This window comes from Periplaneta americana, chromosome 4 (assembly GCF_040183065.1).
Source record: "Periplaneta americana isolate PAMFEO1 chromosome 4, P.americana_PAMFEO1_priV1, whole genome shotgun sequence".
In the NCBI taxonomy this organism is placed as follows: Eukaryota; Metazoa; Arthropoda; class Insecta; order Blattodea; family Blattidae; genus Periplaneta; species Periplaneta americana.
In genome coordinates this window covers 35,346,710-35,369,210 of record NC_091120.1, presented here as the reverse complement: position 1 = coordinate 35,369,210, position 22,501 = coordinate 35,346,710, and the positions used below count along the sequence as shown (strand labels likewise).

The following is a 22,501-nucleotide window of genomic DNA, read 5'->3' as shown; positions in this document are numbered from 1 at the left end:
GAACTTTTTTTAAACATTCAAAGCGGCAAAATAATCTCATTTTGTATTGACAATATAGCAATTTAGCTACTTCTGCAGTTTCGTAGTGAGTTTTTAAGAATCATATTGGCTACACTACCTGGCATAAATGAGATTCGAGACCAAAGAGTTTGTAATACTTATATATTACAAACTCTTTGTTCGAGAAAGAGACAAAAAAAACAGAAGAAGGGATTAAAGCCCAAGAATAGGAACTAAAGTATGTGTTTATTATGTTTGCACTTAAATCTGGATTTCGCTACAAAGATTTTGACTAACCCACCTGTAACGTGACAGACTTAGCAATCGTCTTGCACATATTCTGTGTGATCGATTTGGTAATGACTTTAAGCAAAAATGCCAACGAGAGCAGAAGTACCACGAACTAACCAGTACGAAGAAACTCACAGTTGGACAGATGATTTACCAGTGTGTAGGCAATCAGGTAAAGCTGAGATTAATATGTATCTTACGTATTCGCATTATACGTACATTAGCATAAGTTATGTCCTGGTTACATTTTTACCAGATTACGGTTTGTAGGTTAACCTAAGTAGGACTAGGCGAAAAGTACAATAGAATAATATTTGTGGTGAATCTTCGATCCTACTACACACAACATAAGCGAGAAAAAAAGTACTTAAATCACTGAAAATAACCTCAAAATTATAATACACCACTCAAAGATACAATGCAATCATTGTGAAAGCTCAACTCTCCTCAATTACTTTCATTTTGTATATAGCCTACCCGACTGATAAGTTTTTCGAATATTTTCACAAGAAATCATCACGTAATCCAGTGATATAATTATAATTATGTCGCACTACGCTGGAAAACACTCCTTTCTTCGGTTTATAGTAAATATCTAATTGTATACCTGCCTACCAAAAGGCGTGTTTTTGCAAGGCATATTAAAAGTCTGAACAAATCAAATCTAACCTGTCACTGATTCTAGACCTTACGAAAATTGGCTTATTTATTTAGTCTACGGTACAATCTCTCACTTTCAATTCATCTTGAAATATCACAACACAAATCACCAGACATCAGTCCCGTGTGTGGTGTATAGCGAGATGGAAAATTCAGTACTGGACATATGTATTTTTGTTATATTTTTATAGGCTATACAAGTTATGGAGAATTAGGCTAGTGCTCGAATGTAAGAAGCATATGATTGAACGTTACAAGGAGAGCTTAGATTTAGTTACAAGTACAATTAAATAGGTAATAAGTTAAGTAGTTGGATTAACAATTTCATTCTGATATGTTTTTTTCTTGTGAGGTGCAATGCAATATGTGGTTGTATTTCATAGGAGTAGGTTTTTCTACTAATCAAATTTACCGAGAAGATGGATGTCGTCAGGAAGAACACCAGTTCGAAGATCGTAGCTTCCACTGTCAAGTAGATGACAATACATTCTTGTATGGAGTTTTCGATGGCCATGAAGGTGTTCAGACAGCTACGTTTTCTCTCCAGCGAATGGCTGCTGAAATTCTTCTTGGTCAGTTATCAGGAAAGAATAGTGATGAAGAAGTCAAAGAAGTCCTTAGGTATGTGTAGACTATGTCTGGAATTATTGTAGACCTATACCAATTGATTAGAGTTTTGTTTAATTAATTCTCCAGGCAAAATTATTTTTTGTTTTACTGGTTTCTGTGATATGTATACAGTATAGTGAAAAACACGTGGTTTCAGCTATCAGCCACAAATGCTTTCAAAATAAAAATCGTTCATTACTTACCTGTATATTCTAATTCTAATTCACTGTTGTACCTCCCCGTCCCTACTTGTTAACCAACATAATATGCAAGAGGTCCAGGACGAAATTACTAGGAAAATAGTTAGTTTCCCTCAACGAGCACAGGATACATAGAGAAGTTAGACAAGAACAGCTTGGAGGTGGAGCCGCTCTTGTGGACAGTCGCCATCATGATGCTACCAAAACATTAGCTCCCGCTTAGCACATTAACAGTTGATTGCGGTGTTGCAGCGTTGTTTTAATTCATGAATGAACTAATTTCAAGATGCCTACATGTGCTGCATATGGCTGCACAAACAGGTTTTCAAAGAAACTTTCTGGAATAACTTTTCACAGGTAAAAAAATTTTTTTTTTAGTAATTTATTGATCGTTCAGCGCATTTAGCGCTATACAGATCATTTCTAAAAAATATAAATACAATATATGACACTGAATTGAGGGTAGCCTAGATTGGGCTCCTCCATGAACAAAAATAATTGTTAATAGGCCTAAATAATTATTTACATAGGTTGGTGTGATGATAAATTTTGATTATAAAATGAGGTCCATTGGAAGTCGGCTCTTGATTCTGGTGGGAAATGTGGACTTCTTTCCGAGAGAGTAATGGATGGCGCCTGGAACATTTTCTAGGTTGTTATAGAACTTCTTAGCTTGTGAATGAATAAACTGTTGGATTGTGTCAATACTGGTTTCTCTGTGTAGTTGGCTGTTACGGACAAACCAAGGAGAATTGAGTGAAATTCGTAGGACTTTATTTTGAAATGACTGGATGTGTTTAATTTCACTTATTGCAGCTCCTCCCCAGACAGGACAGGCATAAAGCAGTAGAGGTCGTAATAGAGATGTGTAAAGTAGCATGCAATTTTGTAGCTCAGGTAAATATGCATGCATGGAATGTACTTATTACAGGTGTAGTAATGAATGATTTATCCTAGGTTAGATTCCTATTGTTTACGTATTAGTTTGATTAAGAGAAAGGATTAGTGTATTAATATCATTGTAATTAATTTTTATAATCACTAAATCAGACTTACGCTTTGTAGACTTAGCATTTACAAGTGACGATAATCTAACAACCCAAGTTAGAAGTTTGTGCCGCGTGCTATTTTCAATTTTGGAAATGCAAAAGAATAAAAAAAAAATCCCGTGTTAAAGCAATCAGAAAGGTACATCATGCAACTAATATTTTTTTCAAGATTGTAATCCTAACAGTCTCAGAAAAAGAAAATTATATGTACGCCCTTTTAACATTGGTAAGCTAGGACCTATCTGGACCGCCTTAATATGGCTAATTCAATTTATATATTTATTTTCTAATTTTCGGCAAATAATGAACAATGTATTGTATACAACTCGTACAAAAGTAGCTTCATTAACTCACTGTCTCCAGTCGTGATCTAACTTGACCCACTTGGTAATAAACAGACATCGGATTCTAGGGCAAATGCCTATTTTGTTTCTTTAGGAGAAAAGTAAAAATAATTATTAATATTTGTGTTTCATGGAAATTGAAAGGTATTCAAAGAGTTTTATAGTGCCCTAAAATGCCCTAAAACGGTTATTAGAGCCTAATTTGTTAATATTCGCCTAAAAATGCCTAACTCACTGTAAAGTTTCGCATTTTACTCTTACTTTTTATAATTTATACATGCATTCACTGCGAAATTTAAGGCATTTAAAAAGTGGAAAGTTTGCTTCACACCGACCATGAAACCATTGATAAAGGAAACAAAATGTTTTGAATCTCACGACACTCGCAATAGATTTCACCGAATTTAACATGTTTGGAGGCATAAATGCCGACAAAGAACCAACCTTAGTTTTGAAGCAGGCAACAATCACAACATGTGCTGCTACCGATTCAGAGATATACTATACTATAAAAATGACTGTTTTCGGTCTGAAACCGATTAGCTGTACTGCCCTTCAGAGTGTCATAAAATCACAATTTTTGGAGAAAGAGTGTTTTTGAAATATTTATGAAAAGTCGTAAAACTGCGAATTAGTAGGGTAAACCGTTACAAAATATTTAAAAGAATGGCCCTCCTAGTGTTAACACTACCAGGAAATGCAACAATAAGTGGAACTTTGTATTTTTGTCCAATTGAATCTCAATAACAACGGTTCATTTGAATGCTCGTTAACAGTTGCTCTTTCCCTCACCTTATTTGTGTTGAGAAGTTTTGAGCGGTAGGACGTTTTCCTGTGAAGTTTAACGTGATAATGCCGAAAAATATAAGTGCAAAATCTACATTGATCCGGCAATGGCTAACAGAATATTCAGAATTCACTTATGATGGAAAAATAATATTCTGCAAGATTTGTAGCAAACAGGTATGTAACAATAGTTGAAATATATAAATTCTATTAATTTTAATGAGTAGGCCTATAATATTTATACATTGACTGAGCTATCCTGAGGTGTAATTCTTTTTAAGACCACTACACTTTAACTTTTTAAATTCCGATAGTTAAAGTATTTGCAGGTCATTAAAATTTTGATTGTTCGAACCCACTAACTTTGTGATAGAAATACGGCAATACAACAATTAGGATTTTATTTTAATTCAGTTTACTTTACATTTTTAGATTTCGCAAGAAAAGAAGTGCCACCTAAAGCAGCATGTGCAAGGAGCGCCTCATAAGGCTAAAGCTCAGCAGAAAAATCAACTGCAACAAACTTTACTAACACAGCCTACTTCATCCAATCTCAGCAGCAATTTCTATGCTGATTTAACCAGAGCGTTTGTTGCTGCTAACATTCCCTGGAATGCAATTGAAAATCCGGTTTTAAGACAGTTTTTACAAAAATACTGCAAACAAAATATCCCATCTGAGTCGACCCTAAGAAAAAATTACTTAGACAGAATATACAATGAAACTTTAGCTTCCATTCGGGAGGATATAGGTGATTCTTACATATGGGTCTCTGTGGATGAAACCTCAGATCCTATGAATAGGTATATAGCAAATATGGTAGTAGGAAAACTTAGTCCTGATGGACCTTCGATTCCACACCTCGTATGTGTTAAGGAACTTTCGAAAGTGAAGAGCCAAGTCATTGCTTATTTTGTAAATAAAGGCCTACAGTCTTTATACTCAGGTAATATAGACGATTCTAAAGTTCTGTTGTTTTGTACTGATGCTGCCTCATACATGGTTGCTGCAGCTCCACTTCTTAAAACATTTTATCCTAACCTCACGCATGTAACCTGTCTAGCACATGGCCTTCACAGGGTTTCTGAAACAATCCGGAATGAATTTCCTCTTGTCAATTCGTTTATTTCTAACACAAAAAAATGTTTTTGTAAAGCCCCATCCAGGATTTCAATATTCAGAGAGAACTTTCCAGATATCCCACTCCCACCTCAGCCGGTTGTTACACGATGGGGAACCTGGATTCAGTCAGTGGTGTATTATTCTAAGTATTTTAAAGAAGTGGTCACAGTTATTGATAAATTACCTGAAACTGATAGTGCAGCGTGTGTGAAAGCAGTGAAAGATTGTCTGAATGACTCACGAGTGAAAAACGATATTGCCTACATAACATCAAACTTTTCTTTCATACCTGCAAGCATTGAACAATTAGAACGTGAAAAACAATCTCTTTGTAGCCAAATAGCAATAGTAAAGGAAGCTCAAGTGAACATACATTCTGCTTTGGGCGAAACTGGGAAAAAAGTTAAAAATAAGTGGGACAACGTATTAAATAAGAATGTAGGATTTTCATTGTTGGAAAAAGTATCAAGAGTGATATCGGGGGAAAGTGTAAATGTTCCAGTAAGTATTGATGTTTCTATTGTACCCAATTTAAATTTTGCGCCTCTCACATCAGTTTCGGTTGAAAGAAGTTTTTCTGTTTTCAAAATGATTCTCAGTGACAAAAGGCAAAGGTTAACTGTGGAGAATTTAGAAAAAATTCTGGTGGTGTACTGTGCAGATAATTATAATAAAGTCTGAGCATGGAACTGAATTTCAATAACTTAAAATGAGTAATCTTGATATCAATAATCATTATTTCATTAGTTTCAATATATTAAATTTGTGCAGCTCTGTTTATAAATATAATATAGTATTCTTTTTTAATGTTTAAACATACTTTTTTGTGCGTATTTTAGTGTATAACTAAAAATTTCAGTGAAAGAAATAAGTATGATACCTTGATGTGCCTAAAATGCCTATTTTCATTAAAATAGAGCCTAATTTTACAAATTTTGAGCTTATTTTAGGCGCCTAAAACTGCAATTTTTAGTGCCTAAAATCCGATGTCTAGTAATAAAGCTTCACTTTTGTTCGCCGTTATACCTAATCTAATTATATAGCTACTATAAACGAAGAGCCTATCAAATTTTATATGGTTAAGGGTATTCATTTTTCTCTAAATAAAACCGGAACATCTATACGAAATACTGGCAAAAGGAAGAGAATTATAATATGCATTAAGAAACAAGTTGCATTATTAAATCGAAGCAAATGGATCAACCTATAAAAATAATTATTATAGATTAGTATTTTTATTGTATTAGTAGCAAAATAAGGTCAAACTATTATCTTCCTTTTTTATCATTATTATTTTTTAACCTTCCAGAGTACCTATTTAATATCATACTGCAATTTAAAGAGTTGTCAATTTAAATGACCTGTATGTGATTTATCGATGACAGTTTTCCAATTTTTGCTGAAAATACGTGCCTAACGATTCTGTATTACGAAACAAACAAAGTGTGACTCCTCCAGGAAATTAGGGACATATGGAATTCCTATTATCATAAGATCTTCTATAACGTATTAGCTATTTTGCAATGTTTCGGTAGCAACAAGATGGCGTCAGGTCCATCAAAGCAGCTTCACTCTGTCCAATAGTATTAAGATGCTAGTGTCTACTCTTAAGTATTCTGTGCTCGTTGGTTTCGCTAGTATTGGTCCTGAATCTCTCGAGTGTTATATATACTCAATCTGCATACCATACTAGCCATTCAGAGAGATCAAAATGTAAGGTTATTGGATTGTCAAAAAAAAAAAAAAAAATTGAAGTTGGATTACTTATTCCCTGTCAAAACAGCAAATTTAATAAAAACTCAAAGGCGTACTACAACCCAGTTTATGGACTTATTTGCATCCATGGCCCTTACCACCTTTTATGAATTTTGCTGCCCTTTTTTGTGCCCCTTTGAAGACAAGCTGTTTGTTTTACCCATCCTGTGTAACTAGAAAGTAATAAGGTAGACGAGCCATACAGACTGAAGTTGAGATAAAACAAATTAAATAGAAAGAATATGGTGGCTGAGTTGTTTTTCTAGTGGACATTACTATGTAACAGAGTATCTAGTGAAGATAGGATTATATGCAGGTAATTAAATCAATATTTCCAAGGAAGAATGCAAATATGTAAAGAAGATCAATTTTTAATTATGAATGACTGATAGAAACCCCAAAGAAATAGAATAACTTTGTTGTACAGTATTGAGAAACCAGAAAAAACAAATATCACAGTACACATAATTTAGTGTATTTGGAAAAAAAATAATCATAAGTTAATGGAGGAAATTCAATGATCATGTTGCATTTAGCAGCTTTCTTCCAAGTTATAATTTGATCATTGTTAATGTAATAGGTATTGTCAGTATGCATTAAGCCATTAAGATGTGTTATTAACTTAATTGTGTGTTATTGCAGGCAAGCTTTCATTGCTGTGGAGAAGGGATATCTGGATTCTGTGGATGATAGACTTGCTGAAAGAACAAGTCTCCAATATGAGATACCAGATGGCATGACTTCGTATGAAGCATATCAAAAATTTCCTCATCTGGTATGAATTCGTATTACACATAATTATTTTGTCATTGAACAAATTTAACATTTAGTTTGTAGAAAGGATGTGCAGTGTGCTATAGAAAGAAGCAGAGATGGGGTGTGACAGTGTTTTGTCGTCACAGCTCCGAACTGCGACAACTCCAGTAAAGTAACTGTGACGGATAATAGCAATTTTGTCTTGGTGTTTCTTCTAATCCCCTTTCTCTCATTGTTCTAATTATTCCTCGTGTCCATGTCAATTTTGGTTTTACCCTCTTCCTTTTTCCCTTTAGAATCCTTTCAGAAAACTTGTTCGGCAAGTAAATGTAACAAAATGCATTCCAAACATTGAAAGTTGTCAATAATTTTGTTCATTAATGTGAGGGTTAAAACAGAATATTGTCTTAATAATTGCATTACATAATTATTGTCATAATTTAAGGATAATTAAATTCAGAATGATGTCTGTAGTACTTTAAAGTTCTTGAATCAACTGAGGCTTGTTACAGGCTTCTGTTTGAAGATTAGATCAGAGTCATTATAGACAGGACGATTAAAATTATAGAAAATTATATCACAAGATTCACTTACTTACTTACAAATGGCTTTTAAGGAACCCGCAAGTTCATTGCCACCCTCCCATAAGCCTGCTATCAGTCCCTATCCTATGCAAGATTAATCCAGTCTCTATCATCATATCCCACCTCCCTCAAATCCATTTTTAATATTATCCTCCCATCTACATCTCTACATTCCCAAAGGTCTTTTTCCCTCCAGCCTCCCAACTAATACTCTATATGGGCTATTCCATATGAAATCGATCAGTAAAAAACCTCGCATTTTTTAATACTCTAATTTTTTTCCTATTTATACAAGGTGCTGAGGAGAGTGCATTTTAAAAAAATATACTATCGAAAGTCAAACGGTTTTCGTACTATTGAGCAACAAATTTAGCGTATTTGATAAAAACAAGCCTCTTTCAGCGCTCAGAACTCTGGAACCATTTACTGCAGAACATTGAACGGGAGCTCATTTTGAAGCTGACATTTAGTAGGCTATGATAAGAAGTAATACTTATTTTTATTGTATATAGAGAGACAGATAATCTGATTTTACTTACTTTTAGGCTTTTTGCCCATTTGTAAAAATGTAAAAAAATATTGAGAAAAAACCTTGCATTATTAAGAGGGATTCGGCATCGTTTGCTTAGTGGCTCGGCAATAAGTTTCGAGGGTATTAAATAAATTATTTTCACACACCTAGACTTGAACGGCGCAGTACTCCATGCACTGGCCGAGAGCTGAAGATAAGCGAGCATTGGGCGTCATTTTACTCCTGTGTTTATGTGTTTGTCTCCTGGTCTTGCTTGTCTCGACTACCTACAGTTAGCTGGTTAGTTCACGCGCGTACTATTTATTTTCTTTATTTGATATTTTCAATACTTTCTTATCAACGGTGCACCAGTAAGAAATATGTGTTTATTTGTACTTTCAATGCGGAATCTAACCATATATTTTTAAAATATTTTTTCGTGGTCAAAGGCGTCTTAATGAAGAAAAATCTAAATTTCTCCATTTCCATAAAAAGTAAGAAAAACTGTTTACATGTCAATATAAACTTTAATTTCTCAGCATCAAAATAAACCATCATTTTGATCATTGGGTGAAAGGGTTTCGGAGCCACAACAGTTTAAAGTTGCTAATTTTATGAAAATACAATAAATTTAAATATTTTAAATTTAAACACTATGAAGTTCTGATGCCTCAAACTTTGCACAAAGCATTGTATCACAGTTGTCAAGGGACAGAAAAAGTTTCATTGTATTTAAAAATTGCAAGGTCAATTTTCTCTGTATTTCAGTCGATTTGAGATGGAATAGCCCTTATGCATTTCTGGATTCGCCCATATGTGCTACATGCCCTGCCCGTCTCAAATGTCTGGATCTGAAAATATAATTTATAAATTTTAATTGCAGCTTTATTAATCTTCGTGTTCTTATCATGTTAAAGGTGCAGATAAAGTTAAATTCGGACATGTGAAAGCATATTTTATGCAGAGGAAATTTATTTCAGGTGGACAAATTGAATGCCCTGAACTGCGAGTTGTCTTCTGGAACGACAGCTGTGGTTGCATTGGTCTATGGTGGACGCTTGTACGTGGCAAATGTGGGAGACAGTCGAGCTCTGTTGTGCCGCACTGATGCTAACGGCGTGCTGCGTGTGGTGCAGCTCAGTGTGGACCACGACCTGCGGAATGAAGATGAGCTCCTCAGACTTTCACAACTTGGTCTGGATGTGGACAGATTCAGACAAGGTAAATTAACACAGTATTTTCTTGTAATAATTGCGGTAATGTTTATTTGAAGTTTCTATACACATGGCTTGAAATTAGATCAGTTTTAAGAAATAACTAAGACAACTCCATTCGTTACTTATGGCAGATCAACTACTTTATATTGATCTTAGAGAGCTACTCTACATTAACTTGTATGCTAACTTACAAATTCAGAAACTGATATTAAATTGTCGCTAAAATTGTATCCGTTGCTCAGCCAGTGCTAAATATTAAATACTATATTTCCGTTTATTGATAAAATAAAATTATAATGTTTAATTTCAAACCATAGTTATATTTTTAAATAACAATAAACCTAGTAACAAGTAAAAATGGATTCTAATTATTATTGTCATGGGAACATTTGTTTTCTAAGAGACATGTAGATTTTTTAAAATTATTTTTAAAGAAAAAAAAAAGTGCTTTTTGTGCATCGAAAAATTTGGTATTTACAAATAATTAGTCTCACCACTGAGAACTGTACATGAGACATGAGATGTCTGATCACAAAATATGAACCAATAGTAATGGAAAAAAAAAAAAACTAGCTTTCTTTTCGAATTCACACTTTAATCCTTTGCAGAGTGTAGGGCTTCTCAAAAGTATGAAAAAACCAGAAAATTTTCAAAATCAATACAAATTTTTATGCTCGACCATGCCGAAATGTAGTAATTATACACCTGGTAGTAGCCCTTTAATGCACCTCATTAAAGTACACTTATTCATTATAATTCAGTTGTTTAGCCAATGAAAAATCACCTTTGTACTGATTGTACCATTATAAAACCGCAAGTATCGATTATTCTCGGATATGCAATCGAAAGACAACTAGCGAAAAGTCACAGAGGCTGGAAATCCAATACTGCTGCAGAAGGTTATGTTCTGTTACTATAATAATTAGCATTAATTGTAAATAATATTCAAATAAATTCAATTTGTCATCTCGTTTTTCAATTCTAAATCAATTTCCAGGTTATATCAAGCCTAATCTTCATGTTATTGTCTAGATTATATCAAGGTCAATGACATTCGTGTTTCGGAAAAAATCAATACTTTCGCGTCTGCGCACATCTCACAATTCAGGTCAGTTCCATATAACCATAACATGAATACTTCTGAATAATTTCAAGTTAGAAATATGGTCGAGCATAAAAAGTCATATGAAACTTGGCTATAATGGTAATTAAGACGCTCGTATGAAAATTATGAAACTCGCTTGCGCTCGTTTCATAAACAAACATACTCGCGTCTTAATTACTACCATTATATGCTCGTTGCATAATGTACTAACTTATTGTTTGTTAAAACTGGCTATTATATTAGGCGATAAATTACGATAATAAATGGTTTTGAGACATGGTTCAACTCTTCAGCTGCTTTAGTTTTGTTTTTAATTAGGCTTTTATATTTTTGAAATGTAACATTTTTAAAGCTTGGGCCATGTATATACTGACTGCCCCAACTTTGTAGGAAAGAAATTTGAACCCAGGTCTGCAGTCATCATAAGCCAATATTCTGCCAATTGAGCGACCAAGGTGACCAATATTTCACCTAGTTTTTACTGTCATTGTGTGCATGGACGAGTATACTGTGTAATACATAATTAATAATAACCTTGTTCTCTTCATGGTTCTCAAAGGTCATAGTTCAGTCTCAGATGTACACAGGTTAAAAAGATTGAAAATCAATAATTTGAAGGTTTGTTCCCGCATGGTTCAGAATTGATTCTGAACTGCCTGTTCATGTGTTCCAACAAGACTAGAACTGATTCCGAACCAATACTGAACTCCCAGTTCCCTGTTCCAACGTGCTTTGGAACTCGTTCGGAACAAGTGAAATTGATTCTTGATTAAGAGCAGGAACTGGAAATTCTGAACTGCTGACACATATGCAGATGGTTTAATCTGAAGTTATGGTTAAAATGATTCGAGACTAGATAGGTTGAAGTAAAAAAATATTTTGATAGGAACTCCGAAGGCCATGAAAGGAGAGTTCAAGAAACGTTCCAACAATGTAAAATCCCGAACTAGTTCTGACACCGTACACAACAGGCGCATGCGTCGAAAGAAGTTCGGTATTAGTTCGGAATGCGTTCTTAATTGTTTGCTGCAACAAACCTTAAATACCGCTTATGACATCAGGACATATTTCTGTAACTGTTGTTTAATGTGCATAGGTTCACGTCTTGGCAATCAAGAGAACACACGTTGTCTCGGTAATTACTTAGTGAAGGGTGGATATAAGGAGTTTGATGAGTTGATGTCCGCTAAGGCAGAACCCGTCATCGCTGAACCTGAAATCCACGGAGGAATTGAACTTGACAGTTCTTGCAGGTATTATCTTTTCCTTCTTATTTTGTGATAAGTTTGTGATAAACATAAGTTGGTTAAGAAAATAATGATATTGTTAAAAGATGGTGTACTGTATAAACAGAGCAGTAGCACAGGGCCTGGGTAACTGCTATGGTGGTTTAATCCATTTCATAGCACTGTTTATGTAAGGTGACAAGGTGACTGAAATTTCATTTATTTTTTTGTGTTCTAACTTAGGAAAAAATGTTAAAATAAAATTACTTCTATGTAGCTACATGTCTAATACATGATTCAACACTTAAATATTATATTTTCATTATTGTGTTGTAAAAAGAATTACGTGAAGTTTTATGACAATGCAGGTTCACAAGAGATGATGATGGATTTCACAACAAATACAGGGACATCATTTTATTTTTACTTCAACTTTTATTGTACCTGAGTTTTTGAATGTACTTCACTCCCACCCCTTCTACTAACGAAGTTCCTCCACACAGAACCAAGGCCGAAGTACTGAGTTAGTGGTTATAGTACGTTTCAGAAATATGTTCGCGTTTTCCAGTGACGAAAACTTCCAATATTGAATCATATTTTCGCACAGGTACTGTCGTCTGTTTGCTTACGTCGCATCCCGATTTCCCCCACCTGCTTCTGCTCGCTCCACTGTAAAGACTAGTGGCTGGGCTTTCTTTGCTCTTTTCTGAAAACATTAATTTTTGTTAGGAATTAATTGGACGTCTACGTAATATTATACAACTGTTTAAAATAACTTAAATAAAAGGGCCTCGTTAAGTAATTAATTATCACGTGATTTCCCCCCTTTCTACGACCCTACGACATGACCACTTGGACGGACAGTAGATAGCATGTCTGAGTAATTTTATCTGTGCGGGTCGGGCAGAAGTGAAGACTGAATTTACAGTACTTAAGGTACTCTTTTATAGAGTAGGTACAGAATTATTTCAACATGAGTTACTAAGAATGAAGGACTAAACTGGTAATTGGAATTAGATGCAATAGTCTATAGTGCGATAATGGACACAAAAGAAATGAAGCCTGTATCGAAATGAACGGCCACCATTTTCAAAAATGTGTTTAAATATCCATATTATGATTATTTTTCATTTTAACTTCATTCTCTATATCATACGCTAATGTGCTGTAGACAGTATAATATACACTGCATAATGAATACGTTCGCATGGATAACTCAGTTCGTGAGTAAAAACATTCATTGTTAATACTGTACTGTATTTTGATTAAACAAAACCTAATGAAAATTTGTCACACTCAAAATCGCGATATTTCCTACTTTACGTAAATGGATGAACTACTTTTCTTCCCTCCTGTACCTAGTAAAGTGATTTGTTTGTATTTTACGCCAGTATCATCGAACTCCAGTCGTGGAAGGAGGTAGCAAACTGTGTTTCCGGGTCTCAATCATTAATCCGAAGGTATAGTCAGGTTATTATTAAAAATGTTAGTAAAAATAAAATGATGTCCCTGTAGTATTTTCAGTTTTTCGTGTTATTTTTCTGTTGATAAAATTAATTTTACTTAAGGGTGATAAAGAGCTTCTGTACCATCATGACAATAAGTGTATTGAGTTTAATAATAATAATGATGATGATGATGATGATGATGATGATGATGATGATTTTTATTACTACAGCAAACTTTCGATTGTCCAAGCTAATCACCAAACATGCGCATGAATAACAGAAAACATGGATAATATGATTTTTGCTTTTTACTGCAGTACAAAATCTTTTTCTATATGAGACGTACAATATCGTGTTTGAAAATTTAATATGTTGGACATTTAACACAATTCAGTTACCAGTTTTAACATTAAGCTTTGGAGTGTGTTGATACTGATCTAGATTATGTGGAACAATGGGATTTTAATTACACTAATATTGTTGCACTTCTTAACATTGGTACTTGCACTTATTATTGTACATAAATCTGAGATTCTTCTTCTTCTTCTTCTTGCTGCTGCTATTATTATAGGTTTACAAACCATGAAGGTTTTCAGTTACAGGACAGACAATATTGTGCCAGATTATTATACCCAAAAAATTGGATTATGCTGAAAAATAAATATTGAACCCATTTCTGCAATTTTTTTCTTTGGCGAACTAAAAACTTATTCTATAAGAAGTGTTGCAAATTTCTTCTCTGTGTATCTGTGTTTGTCAACTCATTTATCAACTAATTTTTAATGTTACTGTATTTATTTTTCAGCAAGTTCCACACTTTATAACACTTAATAGTGAAGGCTCATTTTTGCAAATATTTACTGTAGGCTTACCGTATATTTTATTCACTAGGTGTAAATAATACTATTGGCAAGAGTATGAGGGAAAATGTTGGGAAAAATAATGGCATATTATACTCAGCATTGCAATATTTACAATGTCTTTTTACGTCTATATTAAATTAGTAATAATAAAATTAAATAGCCTAACCTAATTCCTCATACAAATAAATTAACTTCTTACCTGTTTTCTCACTTTTGCTTCAAGTTATTTGTAAAAGCTTTACTTTTTTGTCCTGCCTTGTATATCACTTCCATATACACGCCAATGTACCTTAATTCTTCCTTAAACCTTATCATAAAACAAAAGATTTTTTTATACATTTATATAATCTTTTACTGTCCTTTGTTTTTCTGAACAGTGGAGCTTCGATTATCATCATAATTCTGAAAATCGTTGTTTTTTTTCCAAATCCTATACTGGTACATTTCTCCTGGATGACTAACCTTCCCACAATCCCAAGCATCCAGTCACATACTAAGTGTAATGAAGGTATCTAAGAGTATTCATTTTGTTAATTTCAGTCTCATAGTTATTAAACAAATGTGGTGTCCGATAAAATAGATTAAGTTTTTGAGTTTTACAACATATATTAAGCTTTCCTGTTAATGTCTTTGGATTTAATTTTTTTTAAGTCAAATCAATATGATGGTGTTAAGAAGTGATATTTTTCGTAATACGTTATTTTCTCCAGTGTTGCAAAGTGTTAAGGGATGATATTTCTTTTAATACGTAATTTTCTTCAGTGTTACAATCTAAAAGAAAGATGTACAGTATGTTGTTTTATTTTCGAGACAAATTACCGGTATCAATAGAACATGGGTTTAAATGATTGTAATCATTTCAGTAACCATCACAGTTTTATGGAACAAGATAATAATCGAAGCTCCACTGTATGGCTATCCTCTAGTCTTGGGGTCAGAATAGAAGCAGATGTCACCTGAACCAATCAGACAGCTACAGCATCAGCAAGTGGTGTAGAAAAGCAAATGCACTATTCTGTCTATAGAGAACTGTCAGAGTATATGCATATATAAATCAAAGTTGTTTTCTTCTTTTGATCTCTGACAGGTTTCTGTTATTGATGTCTGATGGACTGTACAAGTCACTGGAGGAAGCCACACGAACAGATCAGGTCAACAAAGATATAGCCCAGATGGCTGTGGAACAGGTATAAATTATTCAGGCTTTATTATTGATTTTTTATATATACTGCATAATTTTTCTTAGAATGAAGTAGACTTTTGGGTATTCCATCTTGTCCTGCAACTTAACATTTCAAATGTTTCGGAACTACATACTGGTTTCATTACAAGGACAAAATAGGTATGACTTGAAGAGTCTGTTGTCTTGGGCTATCATGAATGATTGCTCCAAAAGGTTTTATACATATAATCATTGTAGATTTATTCCTCATATCAAAGAAGTGGTGCTTATCACGCCATCTCTGTGCCTGTGTGCAGCAGTTTTTCCTGGCTCTTGGACAGTTTGTTCTTATTCAATATGAAAAAGTCAATTTATTGGGAAATATTACACATAATATTTAATACTTTTTACTACAAAATTAATGGGCCTTTTTTGAAAAGTAACGCAAAAATGTGATTAATCTTCATTCCACCTGATAAGAACACTGACCATTCTTTCCTTGTGGACACTTCCAATGCAGAAGCTGACTATCATTTGTTGTGACATGAAATAAGGAAGCCCAAATTCCTTTCCTCATTTCTTCCACATTGCATGCATTTGCTCTTAGACCAGGGCCGGGCATGAGAGCGGCTCCATTTAGTCGGCCAGAGCTGCTCTCGCTCCGCAAGGCACTTCAATTCCAAGCCAGAGCAGAACGCTCACGCAGTTGCGGACTCACATTACAGCTACCTTCCCTGCATTAATATAACAAGAGCCACGGTTGTTCTAGTCATTCAGTCTGTCAGTACATAATAGTTTATAAGGATATTACATCAATCCATTGTACAGTACAGACTTTATAATACTCTCATTAATTTAATGAAATAAACTTCGCTCTATGGATACACACAAATCAATAGGCATACACACAATGCTTTAACAATTACATAATGGTAATGGTAGGTAGGGAAAGAAGGCAGAGGACGGACACTGGAAAGTTTTCTTTTCTCAATCATACTATCAGGGACCGGAATGCTTTACCTGCAGGCTTACTAAAGGCTTTACCAACAACCAAAAATGTATTTAAAAATAGGCTTAAGGACCTTACTAATAGACGGTAATTATACACAGTATTTAAAGGGTGTAAATGATATGTTGTTATTGAAGTGTTGTATCAGTGAAGAATTATGTTGTGTCAGTGAAGTGTGTTGTATCAATGAAGAAGTATGTCGTGTCAGTGAAGTGTGCTGTGTAAGTGAAACGTGTTCCTGTCAGTGAAGCTTTATAGTTTATAGTGGCAGTGCAAAGTATTTGAACAGTGAAATGTTTTTGAAGTGTTAGTGAAATCAGGATAGAATCAGTGAAATGTGTCGTAGTTCCAGTGCAGTGAGTGAGTTTACAGCGAAATGAGTGTAATGTTGAAAGGTACTTGTGCAGATATGAACATATCATACTCGTGGGTTTTAGTTCGATCTTAAGTTTAAGATACAAATTAGATTTATTTAAAATGTTATTTTAAGTGATCGTTTCATTTAATTTAGTATATTCCCTGTTGTTATTATTATTATTATTATTATTATTATTATTATTATTATTTATTGTTAGTATTAATTATTAGTATTATTATTAATTGTATTTTTAATTAATAAGTTTATTATTTTCATTATTGAGTGTAATTAGTTACCACTGCCACCGGGTATATACCCATTGCAGTGTGAATAAGTACATACATACACATACATATTAATAATATAAACATAATATGTAATAAAGGATTACAACAATATAATATAATATAGTATAATATAATATAATAATGTTATATGATATATGATATATCATAAACTGTAATATACTGTACTATGGTATAACTTAATACTTATATAATTTAAAATTATATATTACTAAATGTATAATAACTTATAATGCAATATAAATATCAAATAGATGCTCTTCTTAATCAGTTGGAGTGTTTTATGACAAATTAAACACTTTGCTAATCCACTGCTCTCTACCAAAACGAACTCCTCCTCCCATGATACATTACAAGCATTGGGAGTAGCGGGCCGCTTTAGTGTATGAGCAGAAGCTCAGTCTTCAAAATTCGCCATTATACTGCAGAGTCACCACTCACCGACACTGAATGACGTACAGTATGCATACATCACAGCGCTTGGAAGAACAGCTCTTTAAAGCACACAGCGCTCATTTCTCAGAATCACGTAATGTGCCCAGCCCTGTCTTAGACCAATACCCCTGGGGTTATGCATGCCATAGATTGAATACCACTGATATAGATAAATGCAGCTGATAACACGGGAAACTAAGTTATCTCGAAATGCACAATGTATATGTTGTTCTAATGCCTAGGTACTTCACAGTGAATTCATTCGTCATCTTACAGTCCATTATTTTTGTACGATGTTACCTTGTAGCAATGCTGGGCATTTTTGATGTGTTCCATGTTCATACCTTCATTTGCATCACATTATACTCAGGTGGATGTATGGGAAATTCCTATCCTGCCAAATAATTATATCGACTTAAACATCACATCATCAGATTTACGTGGTTCTTGGGGGATTATCTCGGGATGGGTCAATAAAATTTCCCAGGTTATCTTTTGCTTTTCCTCTTCCCTTCCTTGAAAACCTGATACTTACTTACTTACTGGCTTTTAAGGAACCCGGAGATTCATTTCCGCCCTCACATAAGCCCGCCATTGGTCTCTATCCTGAGCAAGATTAATCCATTCTCTATCATCATATCCTACCTCCCTGAAATCCATTTTAATATCTTCCCATCTACGTCTCAGCCTCCCTAAAGGTCTTTTTCCCTCCGGCCTCCCAACTAACACTATATGCATTTCTGGATTCGCCCATACATGCTACATGCCCTGCCCATCTCAAACGTCTGGATTTAATGTTCCTAATTATGTCAGGTGAAGAATACAATGCGTGCAGTTCTGTGTTGTGTAACTTTCTCCATTCTCCTGTGACTTCATCTCTCTTAGCCCCAAATATTTTCCTAAGCACCTTATTCTCAAACACCCTTAACCTATGTTCCTCTCTCAAAGTGAGGGTCCAAGTTTCACAACCATAAAGAACAACCGGTAATATAACTGTTTTATAAATTCTAACTTTCACATTTTTTGACAGCAAACTGGATGATAAAAGCTTCTCAACGGAATAATAACAGGCATTTCCCATATTTATTCTATGTTTAATTTCCTCCCGAGTATCATTTATATTTGTTACTGTTGCTCCAAGATATTTGAACTTCTCCACCTCTTCAAAAGATAAATTTCCAATTTTTATATTTCTATTTCGTACAATATTCTCGTCACGAGACATAATCATATACAGCCGATGAGGAGTGGTCCTCCAGCTTGGGGGTTGGGCAAAAGGCTAACAACCCATCACCGTAAAAAACAGCTTGTTACGAATCCTTCAAGCCTCAGAATGGGACTGATTCTCTGGCACGGCCACAGCAAAGGAATAAGGTTTTGAAAACCTGATACTGTATGAACAAAATTCCCAATAGTTTTTTGTGTGTTTTACTTCGGTGGCTCTTCACATAATGAATGCGCAAGTTCTCATTCTACTCTGTATGTTATATTGATAACAATAATTTTTGTATTTTGATAATGTTTTAGTTCCGGATGCAGTCTACGCTTACAGGTGTAGCACAAGCTGTGGTGGACAAGATCGTTCGCATTCACCATGATGTCTACATGAGTGGTGCAACAGCAGCAAATGGACACTCTGTAGTGGGTGGGAAGCGAGACGACATTACTTTGCTTGTTCGCAATTTTAATTTTCCACTACCAAATGCATTGAATTCGCCAACCAATGCTGTAGTGCGTTTTAATCCCATCGTCATGACTGTCTCAACTCCATCGTGGGGTGGAGGTGACGACAATTCTACTATTGAGAACTCCCTGACTGACACTGCTGTTACCAACACTACGGATGAACAAAATAACGACACGTCGACAACAGAAAGTTCGTCAGATCTCTTTCCAGACAGACCTAATCCTCTGGATAAGAATAGGAGAATAGAAGCATATGTTGATTTCTCTGATTTCTTCAGCAATGTGGAGAGAGCCAGATTGGAAGGAACTCTGCCTCCAGACATTGAATTTTGATGCTGGTTTGCAGAACTGTTTGAAGAGCCTTCAGATTTGGAAGGCTTGCTTTCCCACTACTATTCTAGTCTGGTCTACCTATAGGAATAAAATTAAAGGTTTCGAATGAATTGTTTTGTCATGTAGATAATTTATTACACAAGTTTTGTGTCATTGAGTCCATAAAGAGTTTCTGAGTTGAATATTTTAATGATAGGCAAGTTATTGGAAATGATGTTCTTACCTGTGATAAGTATTTTGTAGTATTCTTGACCAAAAAATAAAATGTATCGAGAATTTAATATTTTTGTTAATTATATTAAATTTGTCTTGTGTGAATATCTTTAATTTGGCTCATTGAAAAAAACAAGTGAATCAAGTTCTAAAGAAGAAAAAACAATTTCCAGATAATTAGACGTCATCTGCATAGACAAGCAGCTGTTGTAACCCGTTCAATTCCAAACCCTCTCTGTTATCCTGACTTTTCACAGGTATTTGTTCTCTGTTTAAACATCAAACCACTGCAGGATGCGAATTGGTTGTAACACAGCGCCAGGAAACAGCTCATCTAGCGAGACACACCGAGTTCGTTGACCTCTTACATCTGTAGTGTGTGTTAGCAGCGATGTTGCCGAACTTAACTTAATTTTCTAATTAACCATGCATTTACTTATGCACAATATACTTAATTTTATTTCAATCGGTTATTATCTATGGAATTATAGGATGAATGTTTTTATGTGTAATCAATTACATGATGAATTTGCAAGCAATTTTAAATATCTGGATTTCAGGAGAAACTTCAAAATATTGTATGTTTAGGTAAAATAACGTAGCTTCAATCAGGGGTGTGCTAGAGGGCACTTGCACTTATTAAATAGTTACCGCATATTTATTCTGAGTTCTTTGTTGAAATAGCTCACGAAAAAATCGATAAAATAAACGTATTTTTTTAATTCAACCAACTCTTATTCTACTGTATATTCTGCTGAAGCGACCATTTGAAAATTTAGGAAGTTAACAGCTTTTGCACTGCTTATTGAAGACTTTCTTGATTTCCGAGATTTCTTGAAGAGGTATGTACGAGATATCAACTTTTTCAAATAGGGATTGTTGCAATTGAAGGGAATCATTTGCTGCTGAAACTATTCAAACAAAATGTATACAGATGTGACAAGATAAAAGCAAAAATAAAATGTGTACCTTACTGTGTAAGTGAAAAAGGAAATATGTACCAGCCAAGAAACCAGGAGGAGGATGTATGTAGTTTCATATGGTGTACATCTATTCAGTTCATTTAATCAACCGAATTTGTTATGCAAAACAAATCAAACCGAATTCTCAATATTATTATTGATTATTTAGTAAATCACATATGTAGCTGGTAGTACACAAAGTTGTATCTGATGTTGAAAATATAGATTTTTTTACTGTACGTAATTTGATACGAGGCGCATCCAGAAAGTAAGTTTCCCTATTTAAAAAAACAAAAGAACACACACTTTCAGGAAAACATTTATTGGCAACAGGCACAGCAATGTTTCAGCTATTTTTCAACATAGCCACCATCAGAATTGAGACACTTGTCGTATCGTGGGATCAACTTTTGTATCCCTCTGTCGTAGAACTCTACCGCCTGTGAATGGAACCAGCGTGTGACAGACGTCTTCAGCTCTTTGTCATTGCCAAAATGCTCACCGGAGGACAGGAATTTCTTGAGGTGCAAGAAAACGTGAAAATCGCTGGGAGCAAGATCAGGACTGTAGGGTGAATAATCAAACAACTCCCAGCCAAATTCCGTCAAAACAGCTGCTGTGCGCCGAGCCATATGTGGACGAGCATTGTCATGGAGGAGCACAACACCTGCAGTATGCATTCCACACCTCTTGTTTTGAATGGCACGTCACAATTTTCGCAGTGTTTCACAGTAATGGTCAGTGTTCACTGTTTCACCTCTTGGAAGGAAGTCAATGAGCAGAATGCCCTTCCTGTCCCAGAACACCGTGCACATCACTTTCCATACCGACAGAGTCTGTTTGAATTTCGTCCAGACCGGAGATCCACTATGCCGACAATGCATTGACTGCTGCTTGGTTTCCGGGTGAAGTGCGAAATCCAAGACTCATCACCCGTGATGATCCTGTCGAGGAACTCGTCGGTCATCGTGATACCATTGCAGAAATATCACTGCTGCTCCTAAACGTTGCATTTTGTGTTCGGGTGTCAGGTTTTTCGGCACCCACCTGGCACACACTTTTTTTGAACAGCAGGTGCTTAGTGACAATCTTATGCAACAAGGATCGCGATATCTGCGGAAAATGGCTGCTCAGCTCCATAATCGTGAAGCGACGGTTCTCCATGATGCCCTGATCATCATTGATGAGGGATGGTCGCCCACTGCGCTCTTCATCATGGACACTTTGACGACCTTCGGAAAACTGCCTACACCAGCAACGCACCATCTGCTTACTCATGATGTTCGGCCCGTAGACCTGACAGAGCTGCCGATGAATTTCAATTGGCGCAATGCTTTGTGCATTAAAGAACTTTATCACTGACCGAAATTCGCAGGCGGCGGGAGAAGGAATAAGAGCTTCCATTTCGGACGACTGCTGCCATGCTACTGGCACCAGGCAGGACCTGTCCGGCTGGCATATGATTGATACGTCATAGATTTGTTATGCATGCGCAATTGACACGTCTAATTA

The 22,501-nt window shown here is 35.0% G+C and overlaps 1 protein-coding gene across 1 annotated transcript; it reads left to right on the top strand.

Annotated features, from left to right (window-relative positions):
* Positions 1 to 225: 225 nt before the first annotated feature.
* Positions 226 to 19,960, top strand: LOC138697698 (TGF-beta-activated kinase 1 and MAP3K7-binding protein 1-like). The gene is made up of 7 exons (XM_069823171.1): positions 226 to 463; positions 1,335 to 1,572; positions 7,459 to 7,591; positions 9,648 to 9,888; positions 12,086 to 12,242; positions 15,614 to 15,713; positions 19,323 to 19,960. Exons 1-7 carry the CDS (start codon positions 376 to 378, stop codon positions 19,812 to 19,814), a joined length of 1,449 nt encoding a protein of 482 aa, XP_069679272.1. The 5' UTR covers positions 226 to 375; the 3' UTR covers positions 19,815 to 19,960.
* Positions 19,961 to 22,501: the final 2,541 nt, after the last annotated feature.

Coding starts and splice junctions, on each gene's coding strand:
- LOC138697698 (XM_069823171.1), top strand. CDS start 376: ATGCCAACGAGAGCAGAAGTACCACGAACTAACCAGTACGAAGAAACT. Junction 1,573..7,458: donor GAAGTCAAAGAAGTCCTTAG/GTATGTGTAGAC, acceptor GTGTTATTGCAG/GCAAGCTTTCATTGCTGTGG. Junction 9,889..12,085: donor TGTGGACAGATTCAGACAAG/GTAAATTAACAC, acceptor TAATGTGCATAG/GTTCACGTCTTGGCAATCAA.